This window comes from Apus apus, chromosome 24 (genome assembly GCF_020740795.1).
Source record: "Apus apus isolate bApuApu2 chromosome 24, bApuApu2.pri.cur, whole genome shotgun sequence".
Lineage (NCBI taxonomy): Eukaryota > Metazoa > Chordata > Aves > Apodiformes > Apodidae > Apus > Apus apus.
In genome coordinates, this window is record NC_067305.1 from 815394 (window position 1) to 831756 (window position 16363).

At 40.9% G+C, this 16363-nt stretch overlaps 1 protein-coding gene across 5 annotated transcripts in view; it reads left to right on the forward strand.

The window, feature by feature from the left end:
* RANBP3 (RAN binding protein 3) overlaps window positions 1-16363 on the forward strand; it is a 50707-nt gene that overhangs the window by 5904 nt on the left and 28440 nt on the right. For all 5 annotated transcript variants that reach the window (XM_051639883.1, XM_051639885.1, XM_051639882.1 and 2 more), the window contains one exon: window positions 7698-7753. In XM_051639883.1, the coding sequence (XP_051495843.1) occupies window positions 7698-7753 (56 nt within the window). The remainder of the gene's footprint in view (window positions 1-7697; window positions 7754-16363) is intronic.

Here is a 16363-nt window from a genome sequence, read left to right on the forward strand (position 1 = left end):
TTCAGTGTAGAAGGATCATTCCTCTGCTGGAATTGTATGATGCTGACATTGCTTCTCTGCTGGTTCTGGTTGTTTTTTTTCCCCCCCTTGTCTTACAGTAGCTTTTGGAGAGAGGAAGGTCTATTGTTCCTTTGAGAGGAAAAGCTGGAATCCCTGATGTTTGTTGACCCTATAGACAAGATCTCTTTATCCCGTGCTGATTTACTTCAGAGAAGCTAGTGGGCACAAAGTTAGACTGAGTGGTTTGGGTTGTTGTTTGGTTGGTTGTTTTTTTTTTTTAAATGTCCTAATAATTCATACCCAAATGTTATAAAATACTATTTTATTCACAAAATATAACTGTGTACTTGAATAATGGTTGCTAACACTTTTGTGTTATAAATATTGGCAAAGTTGTTGGGCTGCTTCATTATTTTCTTCTTCCTGTCACGTGAAAATAAGCTGCTGTTTTCTATTTCTGACAGTTTTGCTTTATGTGAAGTACCTGAGCTGAAATAGTATAATTACCTAATGCAGAGGGCAGCTTAGTTCTGTTAATTCTACAAGGCCTTTAGAAATGAAGTAACATGTGCTCTGGAAACACAGAAGGTTTGTGCTTTAGATATGATGTATAGAATTTTTATTTCTTCTTAAATCTGTCAGTGGCATTCTACTTTCCTGTGCCAGCCATGGAAGTACTGTTTGGAAGTAGCCTGCTTGCTCGTGCTGTAGGAATTGCATAATCACAGAGTGGTCAGGATTTGAAGGGACCTCTGAAGATCATGATAGTCCAACTGGCCTGCTAGAGCAGGGTCACCTGCAGTAGATTCCACAGGAACATGTCTAGATGGATTTTAAACTCTCCAGAGAAGGAGACTCCACAACTTCCCTGGGCAGCCTGTCCCAGGGCTCTGTTACCCTCACAGTAAAGAAGTTTTCCCTTATGTTTAACTTGAGCCTCCTGTGCTTCAGCTTGTGCCCATTGCCCCTTGTCCTGTCACTGAACACAGCAAAACAGAGAGTGGTCCCATCCTCCTGACACCCCCTTTAGATATTTATAAGATCCCCCTCAGTCTCCCTGCTCAGGAGACAAAAAAAATAAGGGGTTTGAAGGTGAATGAGAACATTGGATGTTTTGCCTCATAGAAAACAACTTATCACAGTTGTGAAAATGAGGCAGAAGAATCTTTTTTTCTGATGTCAATATGTTCACTTGTAAATGATCCAGTCATTTTTCCTGTACTCTCTGACATGTATGATTGGACTTTGCTTGTGGGATCTTATTTGGGTATCAGGTGTTGGTGTGGTTGCTTGCGCGTTGCTTTCAGTCTGTTTGTAGCTGTTGGAAGAGAGAAGAGTCTTATTTTGTTATCAGTACCTTGAGAATTTTATGATGCTTCAAACTCCATATATCTCTCAAGATGTGTTTTTAGCATGGTTATCCTGCTCTTAATAGTATTAAATAGAACTTAAATAGTATTAAAGTGAAAAAAACATTTTTGCAGCTGGAGCTGTTCAAATAAGCATAACTAAACTTAACTTTGAACTTAAATGGTTCTTGACCCTCATAAACCTTTTGCAGGAAATAAAGTACCACTGAATATTATTTGAGAGTTAACAACCTAATTGTTCTTTTTTTAATACTTTCATTGCTCATGATGCACTTATTTTCTCAGGTGATGTATTATAATGAGTTAAAGTCACAGCAGTTGTTTTCAGCTTGGATGCCCTTAGTGTTGAAGATTGCTTCTTCAGATCCAAGCAAGGACTTGGTTGCCTGAAAGTTTCTCAGTGTTGTTTTTTTTCTGCCTCTTGCCTAGGTTTCCATGTAGTCAGGCACTATTGCACTTAGAAATGTCATTTGGAGTAAATTCTGAAAGAAAATGTTTGAAACGGTGTAGTTTGTAGCTTTAAAAATAAATTATCTTCACTATAGCAGGTCCAGTGAGGACTTGAGGGTTGTTCCATGACACAGGGCCTGAGTTCCTTCTAAAAATAAAGATTATTTTGAGTCACCAAGATAGTTGGTGATCTTTGAGGAGAGACTGGAGGAACTGGGCTTCTTTAGTCTAGAGAAGAGAAGGCTTTTGAGGGGCACATTTGGAGCTTTGCAGGATTTCTGAGGAGGTGTTTGAAAAGGCAGAGCCAGGCCCATCACAGTGGTGTGTGTGTTGGAGGATGAAAGACAAAAGGCAGAACAAGGTGTTCAAACTGAATATAGGTAAAGGATATATATATATTTTTTTTTTTTCACCATGAGGTCACTGAAGCAGTGGAAAAGATTACCCTGGGAGGTCTGCTTAGCCTCCAGCCTTCAAGGTTAAGGCTGCACTGGATAACCCGATTAACCTGCTCTGACTTCACAACTGACCTTACTTGGAGCAGGAAGTGGGACTAGAGATCTCCTGTGGTCCCTTTCAACCTGGATTATCCTGTGCAGACACAGTGGTCTCAGTGGCAAAGGAGAAGGATGTTTTCTTGGCCTTCATGACTAGTTTGGCATAGGATTTACTCTCTAAGCCTAATAACTGTATAAAGAAATGCTGTTCTGCAATGTACCAGGTTGGCTTTTTTGCCCCCATTTTGTGCAGTTTTACCTTGTCTTGTCTTTTCACTTACATGACCTTCAGCTGTGGATTCAAAAGGGACATGGTGTTGCATCCATGCACTCAAGATACCTGTTGGGTTTTTCAGTAATGAATCATTTAATGCTGCAGTGAGAATGTAAACCTTTATATTGCAAAAATAACTATTGAGGCCCCTAGGGATGCCGCCAACTGCTATGGTTGCATTGGTGAGAACTGATGGAGAGGTAAAACAAAGCCAGGGTTTATCTAGTTGCAGGAAACATGGTTGACATCAGAGTTAGTAGAGCTGCAAATATAAAAATAGTTGTGCATCTGACTTAAAAAAATCTCACAGTAAATAGTATGTATGACTTCAAGATGATGCCTCTGCCTGAGCCACTGAGAGTATTTTCAGTTTGTGTTTTGGTTTCCATGGCTCACAAAGAAAGTGGAGTAGGTATAATAGTACATACATTTTTCTGACAGCACATAGGGCATATATTGATAGTTAATGACTTGACAATTGAGTGTGTTAAAGGAATTTAGCCCATGAATGCCAACTCTTGGTGTTTTTGTAATTACTGGTGCAGGTTGAAATGTCGAAATTTACACATAAACTGCAAGGAAGAGTTCTGTGCATTCAGTAATTTTTCAGAGTGGTTTGACAGCCCTACCACCATTGAGATGAAACTAAGTGGTTTGTATGAGTTTCAGAGCTTCAGGTTGGGGACTTACTGTCTCCAGGACAGTAATTACTGAAGGTCTGCTTTCCTTCTCATGTGCCTGGGCTTTCTCAGAACACCTTTACTGAGGCTGGCTTGGTTAGAAAATTTTCCTGGATTTTGCATGTCCAGCTCCTTGTTTTGCTGTGCTTGTCTGGAGAAAAAATGAGCCTGTTGCACACCTTCAAAGGACTGTGCTTTGTCTGTTCATCTCTTAGGTGGAGGAGATCTCATGTTGTTTGCATGTATTGGAGAAGAGAAGGCTTCAGGAGACCTTATAGAGACCTTCCAGTATCTGAAGGGAACCTACAGCAAAGCTGGGGAGAGACTTTTTACCAGGGTGTGTAGTGATAGGACAAGGGGTAATGGTTTTAAGCTGAAAGAGGGAGGATTTAGTTTAGACATTAGGAAGAAATTCTTTACTGTTAAAGTGGTGTGACACTGGAAGAGGTTGCCTGGGGAGGTTGTGGATGCCCCCTCCCTGGAGGTGTTCCAGTCCAGGTTGGACAGGGCTTTGTGCAACCTGGTCTAGTGGGAGGTGTCCCTGCCCTTGCAGGGAGGTTGGAACTAGATGATCTTCCAAGTCCCTTCCAACCCAAACCATTCTATGATTCTATTGTATCTGAAGTTTGAAGTTTCCTTCCTTTATCCTGCTTTATTTTCCCTTTAACTTGACAGTTCTGTGGATCGGACAGATTCGTACTGTCATCCTTCAGACCCCTTGTGGAATGGAAGTGTGCTCATCAAGTGAGAACATCACTGTCCACCTCTGATGTTGGCTAGTACAAATGACAGTGTAATTCTCATTTTGGAGTTGCTGCCCTGTTAATAAGCTTCCATGTTCACCATGTGGGAAAAAACCCACAACTGCCTAACATCTACATTTCTGTTCTGTAAAAGTGCAGCTGGTTGTGATGGTTCTTCAGCTGATAGGAAGACATGGTTTGTGTAAGTGCTTCAGGAAAAATATTAAATAGAGAAGAGCTCTTTATCTAGTATATAAATGCACTCAAAAACTGTAACTAGGAATCAGGTCTGGAAGCTGAACCCAGACAGTTGAATGGGGAATTTGACACTGGAGTTTTTAACCAAGTGAGGTATTAGATTATCAGGGGCAATAGTAATTTGCTTTTAATATCTTCAGTAACTGATGTCTTTGAAAATGTTTTCCTAAAACAATAAGGCCCAGAAAAAGATGCAGTGTTGAAGGAAGGTGGCAGAATTAGGCAATCTACTGATCCCTTCTTGTCTTGGGCTAAAATTAGGGAAACATTTCCTGCACTGGGGTCTGGTTGTGGACTTTGGGAAGTGCACAGTGACCAAGTGTTCCCTTGTCAAGAACGTTCCTGCCACAGCACTTGTAGTTGGCAGCCATGAGCTGTCTTGTTGTTCCTGCCAGATGCCATCGTGTCAGTTGGTCTCACAGCCAGCAAGAGCAATAGTGAGAATCCTAGATCTTGATTCTGGGGGGACTGTGTTCCTTTAGTGGACAGAAACTCTCTTATGTTGCATAAGTGTCTTTTTCACCTTGACTGACAAGGTTGCTAATGTTTTGTTTTACTAGCTTTTTTCCCAGTCTCATTTGCCATAGCTGGACACCATTTTCAATATTTTTTTATTTTTTACACTCTCTTTTCTTCTTTGGTTCTTTCAACCATTTATTTTTTTTTCTGTGAGCTTTTCACTGTTCTGACTGCTCAGTTTTCCCTCACCAGACTCCATCTCCTATTCTGTCCTGTTCCTTTGCCTCAACTTCTTTGACTCCCCATTCTAATCTTTTGTCAGCCATCCCATGTTTTCTCTGCACTTTGTTGTTGGATCTGCTTTTTTTGTTTGTTTTCTTTTCTCTCAGAACTTCAACCCTTTATTAAGCACTAACAGCCGAGCAGTTCTTTTCTGTTTGGTCCTCTTTGGTATCTGTGGAATTTGGTACAGGAGTCTCATGTGTTTGTGCATTACACAACCACTTTCAGGCAGATCTCCAAAAGGGAGTAACACTAATACAGAATTTATTGACTGCTTTGTATAAAAGTAGTTTAGTAGAATTCATGCTACTTGTAGCTGTAATAATGGCAGGAATAAACACTAAAGTATACGAAATGTGATATAAAGAAATACAATTTGAAATATATAAAGAAATATATAAATACTATATATAAATACAGAAATAATTATAAGTAAAGAAATTACACTTTGAAGTAAAGGGTTAAAAGCTTGGACTGTAGCCAAATGGAGCCTCCCACGGGAGGTTTATACTGAGGCCAAGGGAATCAAAAGGGATCCCAGGCTTGTTTCAGCAAACTGTATTTTTGAGGCAGGTATAGCAGTTAAGTCCTTTTTGAGGACCTTGTTAGATTATTTTTCATTTTTTAAATAGGTTCTCTGAATTGGTTTCATTAATAAGCATTTTTAAGATTCAGCAGTATTCAAAGGATAGAAGAACTTGGAAAATAAAGGGGGAGAAAAAAAGGGGGGAGGGGAAAGAGCAGGCAGAATGCTGTAGAAAGGAGCTTGTTTTCATTTTTAATTTTACCTTTTTTGAACAAGTTATGTCAGTCTTGCAAAATCAGTTTTACTGGGTTATGCTGCTGAGTTAGACCCACAGAAGGATGGAAAGAGGTTTTTCCACCCTCACAAATGCATCGGTTTTTTGGAATAATTTTCATCATTTTTGTGTGTTTCTTAGGTCAAGTTTCACTTTTTCAGCTAATCTGATCTGGTAGCCAGCAGTTCCCAGATGGACAATCTCACCCCCTTTTCCTTAAATGCTGACCCAGGTACTTTACTGATGCTGCAACTGATTTGAGGAGTCTTTTTTCTTTTTAGATGGCTATTTCTTTTCTGTGGTAGCCTTTCAAGTTTTAAAGTTTTCTAAAAAAATGAGATGTCCAGTCTCATTTTTGAGATTGAATCATTGCAAAGGTGGAACTTTTGCAAAGAAATTAGCTAAAATTCAGCTCTCCCTGAATCCCCTTGTTTCACAGCAGTCTCCCTGTGAAGATAGATTCAAATATTGTACTCATCTTTAGCCCCACAAATATATTGGAGGGTTGTTGAGTGCATGTGCATTTTCTTTTCAAATATAACTCATGTACAAGGTGTGTCAGTTTGCTAAACTCTAGGAAAGGTCACTTCTGCTTTATTCCCCCCCCCCTTTTTTTTGTTTTTGTCATTAAGGGCATTGAGGGAGTTTTGTGGTTGTTAGGGATGAAAACAAACATTAATTCTAGAATTTACTTATGTTCTTGCAGACTAAGTGTTGATTTGTTTAGAAAAGTGTCCCACTAATATTTGAATAGGAACTTGACAAGTAGGAAACAGATGTGCTCTTAAATGAAGCAGAAAAAACTGGTCCGTCTCTAAGAATATCAGAGAATCACAGAATGCTGGGGGCTGGAAAGGACCTCTGAAAATCAACAAGTCCAACCCCCCTGCCGGAGCAGGACCAAAACTAGGCTGGATCACCGTGAAAGGCATCCAGACAAGTCTGGAAAGTCTCCAGAGAAGGAGATTCCACAATCTCTCTGGGCAGCCTGTCCCAGGGCTCTGTCACTCTCACAGGAAAGAAGTTCTGCCTCATGTTGAGGTGGAACTTCCTGGGCTCCAGTTCGAATCCATTGCCCCTTGTCCTATCACAGGGCACAAGTGACAAGAGGTTGTCCCTGCCTTCTTGACCCCCAGCCCTCATGTATTTAGAGACACTAATTAGATCCCCTCTCAGTCTTCTCTCCAGACTGAACAGCCCCAGGTCTCTCAGCCTTTCCTCATCAGGCAGGTGTTCCAGTCCCTTCATCATCCTTGTAGCCTCCATTGGACTTTCTCCAGTAGATCTCTGTCCCTCTTGAGCTGGGGAGCCCAGAACTGAACACAGCACTCCAAGTGAGGTCTCAAACATGCGTGGAATATTTTGTTGAAATTGTAGGCCTGCAAGTTTTGAAGATTTAGGATGTTTCTAAAGGTTTCAGTGACAATGAAATACAAGTATAACCCAGTACCAGAGTTAGGTGACCTTTGAGAATGGGGTATGTGGGTGTGCACAGCTAAACTTCTTTGCGTTTGCTTTTTTCTATGTGCAAGGAAAAGCTTTTACCTGCAAAAGTGGTCTGTTCAAAAAGTAAATTGGTGCAGCAAAGTGGCTGCTGATTTCCCTGACTAGAGTAAAGCTACTGTTCTGAAGTAGAGAGGTCTGGAGAGAAGACAGATAGCATTTGGATACCAGTTGTATTGTTGTTCCTAAAACACTTCTTTTTCCCTTTTGAAGATTCAGTCCTCATAATTTCATGTTGGAAGGAATGGAAACAATTGTGTAACTGAGATTTAACTGGTTTAGGGATGCATTGTTGGTAAAAGTATCATAGAACGTAACATTTTCATATTAGTCAACAATTAATGTGGTTGGAAAAAACCCCAATGATTTCTCTTTTTACAGAAAAACCTGCCATTGCTCCACCTGTCTTTGTATTTCAGAAGGATAAAGCACAGAAGGTAAGGAGATGTTGATACCATTTGTTTGTTTGTTTTGTCTTGTAGCTCTGACTCATTTCATGGTGAGCAGCTCTTTTTATTGTTTTGAAGTTGAAGATGGATAATAGAGCATTCAAGTTGTTAATGGACATAGGGTGAAGAGGCACTGGAGGGCTGAAGGTGGGAAGATGTACAATGGTGGCATGAAATGAGTAGCTTTTCAGACAGAACACAGATCAAATTGGGGAGAAAAAGTATCTTCAGAACTGTAATTTGAAAAGAGAATGTGACAGGAGTGCTGGCAGTTGCAGTTGCATGAGAAAATGATAAAATTTCTTTTTCTGATAACAGAGTTAGGACAAATAAAAGAAAGCCATGGTCTAGGTTTTGCTTTTCACCTCCGTATTTTCACTGCAGTATATTTACATGCATCTCATGTCTTTGGTTAGTAAGCTGTGAAGTGTCTGATTACCTTGGAAATGGTAACTCTTTTCCCTCACCTGTCCTCTACCCCTTCCTCGTGGTCCTGTCCTTCTAACCCCGCCCTGTGGTCCTGTCCCCTGGCTTTGGGTCTGTGGTGGTTCCACACCACTGTGTAAGGTGTTTGTGGCTGAGCTTGTGCTGAACCAAGAAGCTGGTACAGCTCATCCTGTGGCTGCAGGAGGAGTAGAGCTCAGGAGAGAAATAGGAGTTGAAGGACGGAGCAGGACCTTCCATTTAGCAGAAATTGCTATCAAATTGAAATAGTTGTAATGGAAAACCATGGCTGTGTGAGTGAGTGAAGTATAGTTTGCATTTCTTTTCACTTCAAAAGTGACACACAAAAATGTATGTTTGAGTGCTAGGGTGTAGTTTTCCCTTTTTTTTCCCAAACAATAAGCCTTCCAGTTTCTTATATTGCAAAAATATAACTAAGAAAAGAAATTAATAAGAAATTACTATCACACTATTGTGTGATAGTACTAATAAAAGCTGTTAAATATTTGGGAAGAAAAATAAATCAAGACAGCCTTTGTTTCAGCTGAAGCTGGTGGGAACCAAGAGAAGTGTACTCATGTACACAGTTCACTTTTTGTTAAATCACTGGATTGTTACATTATCTGTGCAGTCAGAAAATATTCTCAAATGTTTTAATAGAAATACTGAACCATTTTGCAGATTCTCTTTGGTTTGGAACACGTGCCAGTCTCTAGCTTTCTTACAGGGTTAGTGGGCATATTCCTCAGGAGGATCTTAATCTTTTGTCAGCTTAGAAAGTATTTATATCTGCTATTCTTCTGTTACTAGATAATAAAATATATCTTAGAGTAAATACTTTTGAGATATTTCTTCCAATTAAATTTTTTACAAGGACTGTTTACGTGTACTTTGGAATGAATGGAGTGCTAGTGTGTGTGCTGTCCATTTGGATCACATAGTTTCGTCCCAGGAAACAGCTCCCAGTCACCTGCTGTTGCCTAGACTGTTCCTGAGGTCCCTTCTGAGTTTCCCCCCCAGAGGTCCTTTAACCTGATAATGCTGCCACAGTCAGTCTGGAAGCAGTGATGATACCAATGTGCAACCCAGGCAGAGAACTGTGGTCCTGTGTCCTTTGTTTGCTACTCTGTTCCTTCAGTGCTAAGATGGCAGGTCTTGTGCTCTCAAGCTTTTTTCCTGTTGCAGTTTCTGCTTCAGCACAGAGTGCCCACCTTGTCCAGGGAGCCTGCCCCTTGTGCCTGCCTTCAACGTTCAGCCATGCAAGCTCCTGTGTTGGGCTGTGGGGCAGATCTGTTGCACTATAGTGTGTCTCAAGAAAATATTTGTAAAAAATCTTAACTAAAGGCTTATTGTCTCTTTGGGCTTGCAGAGAGGACCCAGGGTTCCAGGTAGAGGGATCTGTGCTTGAGTCTTCCCAGGTGTCTCTGGGGATGCTGAGTGCTCTGGTGCTGCTCCATAGGTAGCTGAGTGTCCTGCCTGTGAGGTCACAGGGACTGTGTGTGACAGGCCTCAGTGTCAGCCAAGTGTCTGGAAGGTCCAGCGGTTAGAAATGAGTTAAAAGTTGATCTAAATCCTGAGTGGTGGTGGTGCTTGAGGGGGCTCTGTATGGCCAGCCTGGGTGTGGAGTAGGTCTGGCTTGGCTGGGCAACAGGGCTTGTCCCTTGTGGCAGACTATGAAGAGTCTACCAGTGGCATCTGTCATTGATTGCCAGATTCTCAGTAATATGTTCAGTAACAAACATAAATGCTTATGTTAAATTATGTAGTTTGTGGAGATGTACAATTTTCTTAACAAGGGAGAGGAGCATGGTTAGTAATGATTTTAGTAGCTTGTACTGTATGGATTTGAGATTGGAAAAAGAGTGAGAGAATCATCAGTGCTGTGCTTCTTGCTGTTTTATTAAATAAAGGGCCAAAGCCTGCTTGTTGCTTGTGCCAGTAGCTGGTTTTTGTAGTGTTAATACAATAGTAATAGTCAGAATATGGTGTTGTTAGCCAAAAGTAACAGCCACTTAATTCATGCTGGATATATCAGAATTTGGCACTCAGTCCAGCTGAGTGTCCCTTTAATCCACTTAATAAAGAAAAGGTGACTTGGGTTACACACTAGTTGAGACTTCTGACTGTATTTTTGGAAAGACTACTAGCTCTGTTACTGTATCCACACAAAGTGTCTGGGTTAGGGTGTTGCCTGCCACAAAAGATTATTCTTATTAGAGTTTTAAGAAAAAATTATTAGCAGATGAGTTTTTTCTAGAGCACCATTTTGAAAAAAATACAAAAGTAACTTCAAAACAGTTGCCAAACAATACACTTCTAAAGTATGTAATTTCTCTATCAAGCAGAGCGTTGCTGGCTGGTCCAGGGAGGTGATTGTCTCGCTCTGCTCTGGTGCAGCCTCACCTGGAGCACTGCCTGCAGGGTTGGGCACCACAACATAAAAAGGACATCAAGCGATTGGAGAGACATGAGGATGGGGAAGGGTCTGGATGGGATGACTTCTGAGGAGCAGCTGAGGTCACTGGGATTGTTCAGCCTGGAGAAGAGGAGGCTGAGGGGTGACCTCACTGCAGCCTGTGGTTCCTCAGGAGGGGAAGAGATGGGGCAGGTCCTGATCTCTTCACTCCTGTGAGCAGTGACAGGACTGGGGGAAATGGCAGAAGCTGCATCAGGGGAGGTTTAGGTTGGATATCAGGAAGAGGTTTTTCACCCAGGGGGTGCTTGAGCACTGGAACCAGCTCCCCAGGGCAGTGGTCACAGCACCAAGGCTGCCTGAGTTGAGGAACCCTGTGGATGATGCTCTCAGGCACATGGGGTGATTCTTGGGGTGCCCTACACAGGGACAGGAGTTGGACTCGATGATCCTGATGGGTCCCTTCCAGCTCAGCAGATTCTATCATTCTGTGCAAATTACAATTTTAATTTAGCAAAATGTCTGTCTAGTCAAGCTGACTTTCTTCTGGAGCTGTAAGCACAGTGTTGACCGCAGCTTTTCAGTGCCAACACAACCATCTGGCCACAGGCTGAGAGTGAGGAGAAGCCATTGCATTGCGTGTTCAATTAGCTGTCCACGATGACTGTTTAGATGTTTGCTTAGTGCTCTTCTGCATCAAACAGGACATCCTGAGCGGAATTCTTTGGTTGCAGTGTCTACAGACCCTCAGTGCTAGGGCTGGGTTGATGTTGTTCAGTGGTCTTAACTGGCCTTTCTGGAGCTAATGTTGTCTACTGTTAAGTTAAAGATTTTTTTTTTTTTTTTTTTTCCAATAAATGTGTAATCAAGTTTGTGCTTGTGAGGTGTCAGACCTCTAATGTACAAATGTAAGTCAGAAAGCATTCAGCATGTAGCAGCACAAATAGTCTGGAATCTAATTTTTAACTGGTTGTTCCAGCTAAGGTTGTAGACAGTTTAGTAAAACATCAGAACCTGCAGTTTGTTGTGTTTATTTAGAGAGGACACAAAGTGCATGGTGTTCAGAATAATGCCTCTTAATTTTATTTTCAGTAAGGAGATTTTGGTCATTTTATTTTGCAGCTAAAAAGACAGGCCTAGTCAATCTGTTCTGATTTTTATTGTAGTTATCAATTAATGGTGGGTGTAACGTTGGCTCTTACCACATTTGTCGAGTGAATCTCCATTTTCGTTTTCCTATCTCCTTAACTCTTTGCAAACTATTTTTACAGTGGGTGAAATATAGTTCTTTTAAATACCTGAATGATAGCATCCAAATATCTTCCTTGTTTGTACACTGCTATTAATTTTTCTGACAAGCAGAGCTTCTGGTCCTGACACAAGTTAGAAAATTGCATCAGATGAGGAAGACTTGTAGCTGCTAAGATCTAAAAGCAACGTAAAATCCTAACCTTTCTGTGTTAAGCATAGAATATTAGTTACTCCACTATCTATCCCAATAGATTATACATTAACTATACCATACTTTTTATAGTATTTTTTAATTAAAGCTTTTGGTTGGTAGATACAACGTTTTCTATGATAAATTGTTGTCATTTTATGAAGTGAACTTTTAACACACATTTCTGAGAGCAAAGTATTCTGAAGTCTTTCTTGCGCTGACATGTTTTTAAGTAGTTATGAAACAAATGTAACCAGTACTGTTGTAAATAAGCAAGTTGTCCAAACATGTCACCTTCCAGTCATAGATTCTGACAATGCTGGGCTCATGCTGACTTCCTAGTCATGGGAATTACAAAGGTACTCAACTTGGATTTAAAAAATACTTTTGCACTTTAAATCAATCCATTGTCTGTTCTGTAGCTTATACCTTGTTCTCTTCCTTCCACCAGCCTGTGTTTGGGGAAATGGTAGGATGCAGAGAAGAACACTTTATATCTAGCTTGTTCTATGACTAGTCTTGATCAGTATTCTGCTTCCTGTAGGTGACTTGGTCATGGTGAGCTTTTAAGGGTGGCTCTGGAGGAAGACAAGTTATGTGATATTTGGGTCATATCCCGTACTCAAGTGATGCTGCACAATGATGCAAAGAGTTTAAGGGCTAACTGGCACCTGGGTCATAAAGGTCAAGGGGTACTTTTTCTTTATGTCCTTAAGTTGTTCAGTCTGTTATCATTATTTTAACTGTGGACCTTTAAAAATACATCTGGAGTTGTAAAAATTATTTAAGTGATTAGAAGGATGGAGATTCCCATGTAGCCTGGAAAATAAGGTCATGAGTTTAGAAAGGAGACAGTTACAGTAGACAATACATAAACTAGGGATTGGTTGAAGTCCTGGTTTGACAAAGTATGATTTGGAAATGCCTGCTTTCTGCCTGGTAGTTTGAAGAGGTGGATGACAAGGAAATCTTTAAAAAGCAGGAGCCTGGGAACTGCTGACCTTGTCAGCCTCATCTCTGTGCCAGAGATCATGGAACAGATCCTCCTAGAAGCTGTGCTAGGGACATGGAGGACAGGGAAGTGATTTGAGACACCAACGTGGTGATTTCGCCAAGGGCAAGTTTTGCCTTGACAACCTAGTGGCCGCCTTTGTTGGAGTGACTATGTCAATGGACTAGGGAAGAGCTAGTAGTCTTTGTGGGCCATTAGACATGGGTGCTAGTTGGGGAGAATGAGGAAAGGAGACATATATACCACAACTTAGAATTGTGAGGAAAAACTGACCCAAGAGTGTTTGTGCCTGTCTTTACAAAATGGGCTATTATTTCATTACCTATATTTGGTATTCTTAGCATCATATTAATCTCAGTTTTTATGTATTTCTTCGTGTATCTCCTTATTTACTGCAATGCAGAGGAAGCCAAATTACTCTAGGTGTGTTCTTTTTGCATTTTAAGAACATCTGTGTTGTTTGATCTGGCTGAGCAAGGTGAGTTTGTGTAGGTGGCTTCCAAACAGTGTTAATCCCTCCATTGATCTCAGCATTAATCCCTCCGCTGATCTTTGCCTTAGTATTTAAAAGACAGGAGCAGATTCCTGCCAAGTTCTCCATAGAGCTGTACTTGAAAGGAATGTTTCCTCAAGAGAAGAAGAGGCTCAAGGAGAGACACAAATCATCACAGACATAAAACATTACAGCAAAACAGGCAGAGAATAGACTGTTCTTCACCAGCTGCAAAGAACTTTGAACAAGAATTTATATTGGAATTTATGAAGTTGAGAGATTAGAAAACACTTTCAGTAGTAAGGATGGCTGAAGACAAAAACGAATTTTAGGAGCTTAAGGGTTTCCCTTGGATGTGAGTTTTTAATAACAGCCTGTACAAACTTCTGTTTGGAGCAGTTTGGTTTGACAAATCCTTGAGGCCTTTATTGGTTTTGTCTTCCATGACGTAAACCATAGTTCACAAAATTCTGAAGCTGGTAGTAGTTTTTGATCAATTTAATATCTCAGTTTTTAAAACAATATAAATTTATGTGTTGACTTGGCCAAGAAATGCTCATCTTGGCATCAGATTTTTCAGCATAAAAGTGGTGATTGGCAATAATTATTTTTGTTTGTTTCTTTTTGGAGTCTTGGAGTATATATTCCAGTTTTATTTAGGATAGAAATGAGATCTATGCCAGAAGGTTACCTTGCTTGTTTCACCTTTTAAAATACTTGCCACGTGTTAAAAGAATTACTAAAATCTGATCCATGTTTACTTAGCCTCCATTGAAATATTCTAAACTGCATCGATATGAATTATTTGCAGAAAAATTTGTTGTTTCCACTTTGAAGCCTATAAACATGAGTGTGTATTGAATATTCTTGCCTCTAGCAATTGAATCGTTAGCAGTTTTATGATCTGTGGTAGAAGTCAAGGTAAATTGCTGGTAAGACTCCTTTGTTTTTTTTTTCCTCTTTGAATTTCTCCCATTTCTTGCTGAAGCCAAGCATGTGAGCAGCTACCATCTGCATGAACCTCTGGCAAGGGGCTCAGCAGGGTGAGCCTTTTGTCTCCTTTGGTTTCGTATTGTTTTTTTGAACTCGTTATAGCCTAGTTTAATTGGATGCCTTTCAGCTCTTCCTCTGTGGGAGTCCCTGCATTGCCATCCTAGATGCCACTCATTATTTAATCCTTATGTTCCTATGCCTTTTCCCTCCGGATTCTGTGTGTTATGGCTGAGGAATAAGAAGTTATCTAGCTGTCTTTATGTGGAAATAGTTCTGTATCCTCTTCCTATGCATTATTTTGCTTCTTATGCGCACTAAATCTTAGTTGTCTTCAGCCCCAGAGTCTATATCTCAGTTTCCTGATTGTTTCCTGTTGTCTCCAGCTCCCTGGGGATGGTCACCTCATCTGAGGTGCGTTCTGGCTGTTGGCAAGGACAGTCTTTCCCATCCCCATTCCTAGTACTGCTCTGGTTGTAGCTTTCAGCATTTCCCCCAGTGTGGTTTTTAGGGTTCTGTCTTCAAAGGCTATTTGAGCAGTGGCAGGGTAGTCTCCATCACTGGTGCAGCACCTGGACTGGGGCTGAGGTTTGTCTCTGCTGTAGCTCCCCAGACCACTGGAAAAGTAGGAAGCCTTTCAGCTAGGAAGGCAAGCACAATTGGTTATGTTGCTGGCTGTCTTCTGATCACCCTGCTGAGAGCTTGCAGATTCTGGTAACTGTTGACAGAGATTGAGATATTAAAACTGTTTTGCATGTTTCCTGAAAACTAGAAACCTGCCTGGGTGCCAAGATGCCCTCCCTGGCAGCAGCTGTCACAGGCACGGCCCTGCTCCCTGCCTCTGGCCCCACGTGTGGCTGGAGGAGGTTTAGCAGATGGAAGAGGTGTGGGAAGAGGTTTGTGTGGTGAGGTACATAGGGAGGGGTAGTGGAGGACCAGGGGACACCTGTGGTGTAAGCCATGAGAAGAGTTGGATCTTCAGTGATGTTGCTCACTTGCTTATTTGCCTTTGTAGTTAGTGCGATGTGGGTAACTTGTGACTTAATTATTGTACTTTTTTTATGGCTGTTTCCCCTTGAAGGGAAAGAGGACAGTTTTGAGTGATGTTTGGAATGCTGGTAACTTTGAAAGTGAGGCTTAGCAGAAAAAAGAGACTAGGAGTAATGAGTGTAAAACCTGCAGTGGAGGTGTTTACCCCTTGTCTTTTTGTATGAATAACATACATAAATTCTAAGTGCCCTGGCCAGTTGCAGTTTCTGAGCCAAAGAGGTAAGAATAGTATTGCTAGACTTGGTTTACTTTTTGGTGACAAAATGTTTCTTTAATGCCTCTCCTGTTCTGTGGGGTTTTAAGTTAGTGTTTAGGTCTGTTAGTAACAGCTTTATATTAAAATAAGAAGACAGTGTCCCCAGCTTTCCTGACATATCCCCATTAAATATATTTTGACTGTTTTGAGCCTTAATGATAGATACTTCTTGCAAGATTTAAAACTTGAGTAACTTCATTGAACGAAACTGCTGATAAAATTGCATGTGTTGCTGTCTTTTAGTACTTTCTTGTGTTTGAGGACAGGCCAAATGTCACGGCTGAAGAACTTTGGGCTCTTAATATTTAAAAGCTGCTGTTTGTTTTTAATGTTTATTCACTGCTTTGCACAGACTGGGCAATGGGGACCATTTGTAATCTCTCTTCATTCTACTGAATGTTTTCTGAGAGTAAGCCAAGCTTAAACTCTTCTGAGTGGCATCTTCACCTAGCTGCTTGATTGTCTAGATACTTCACAATAAGACACCAGGAGGTTCAGC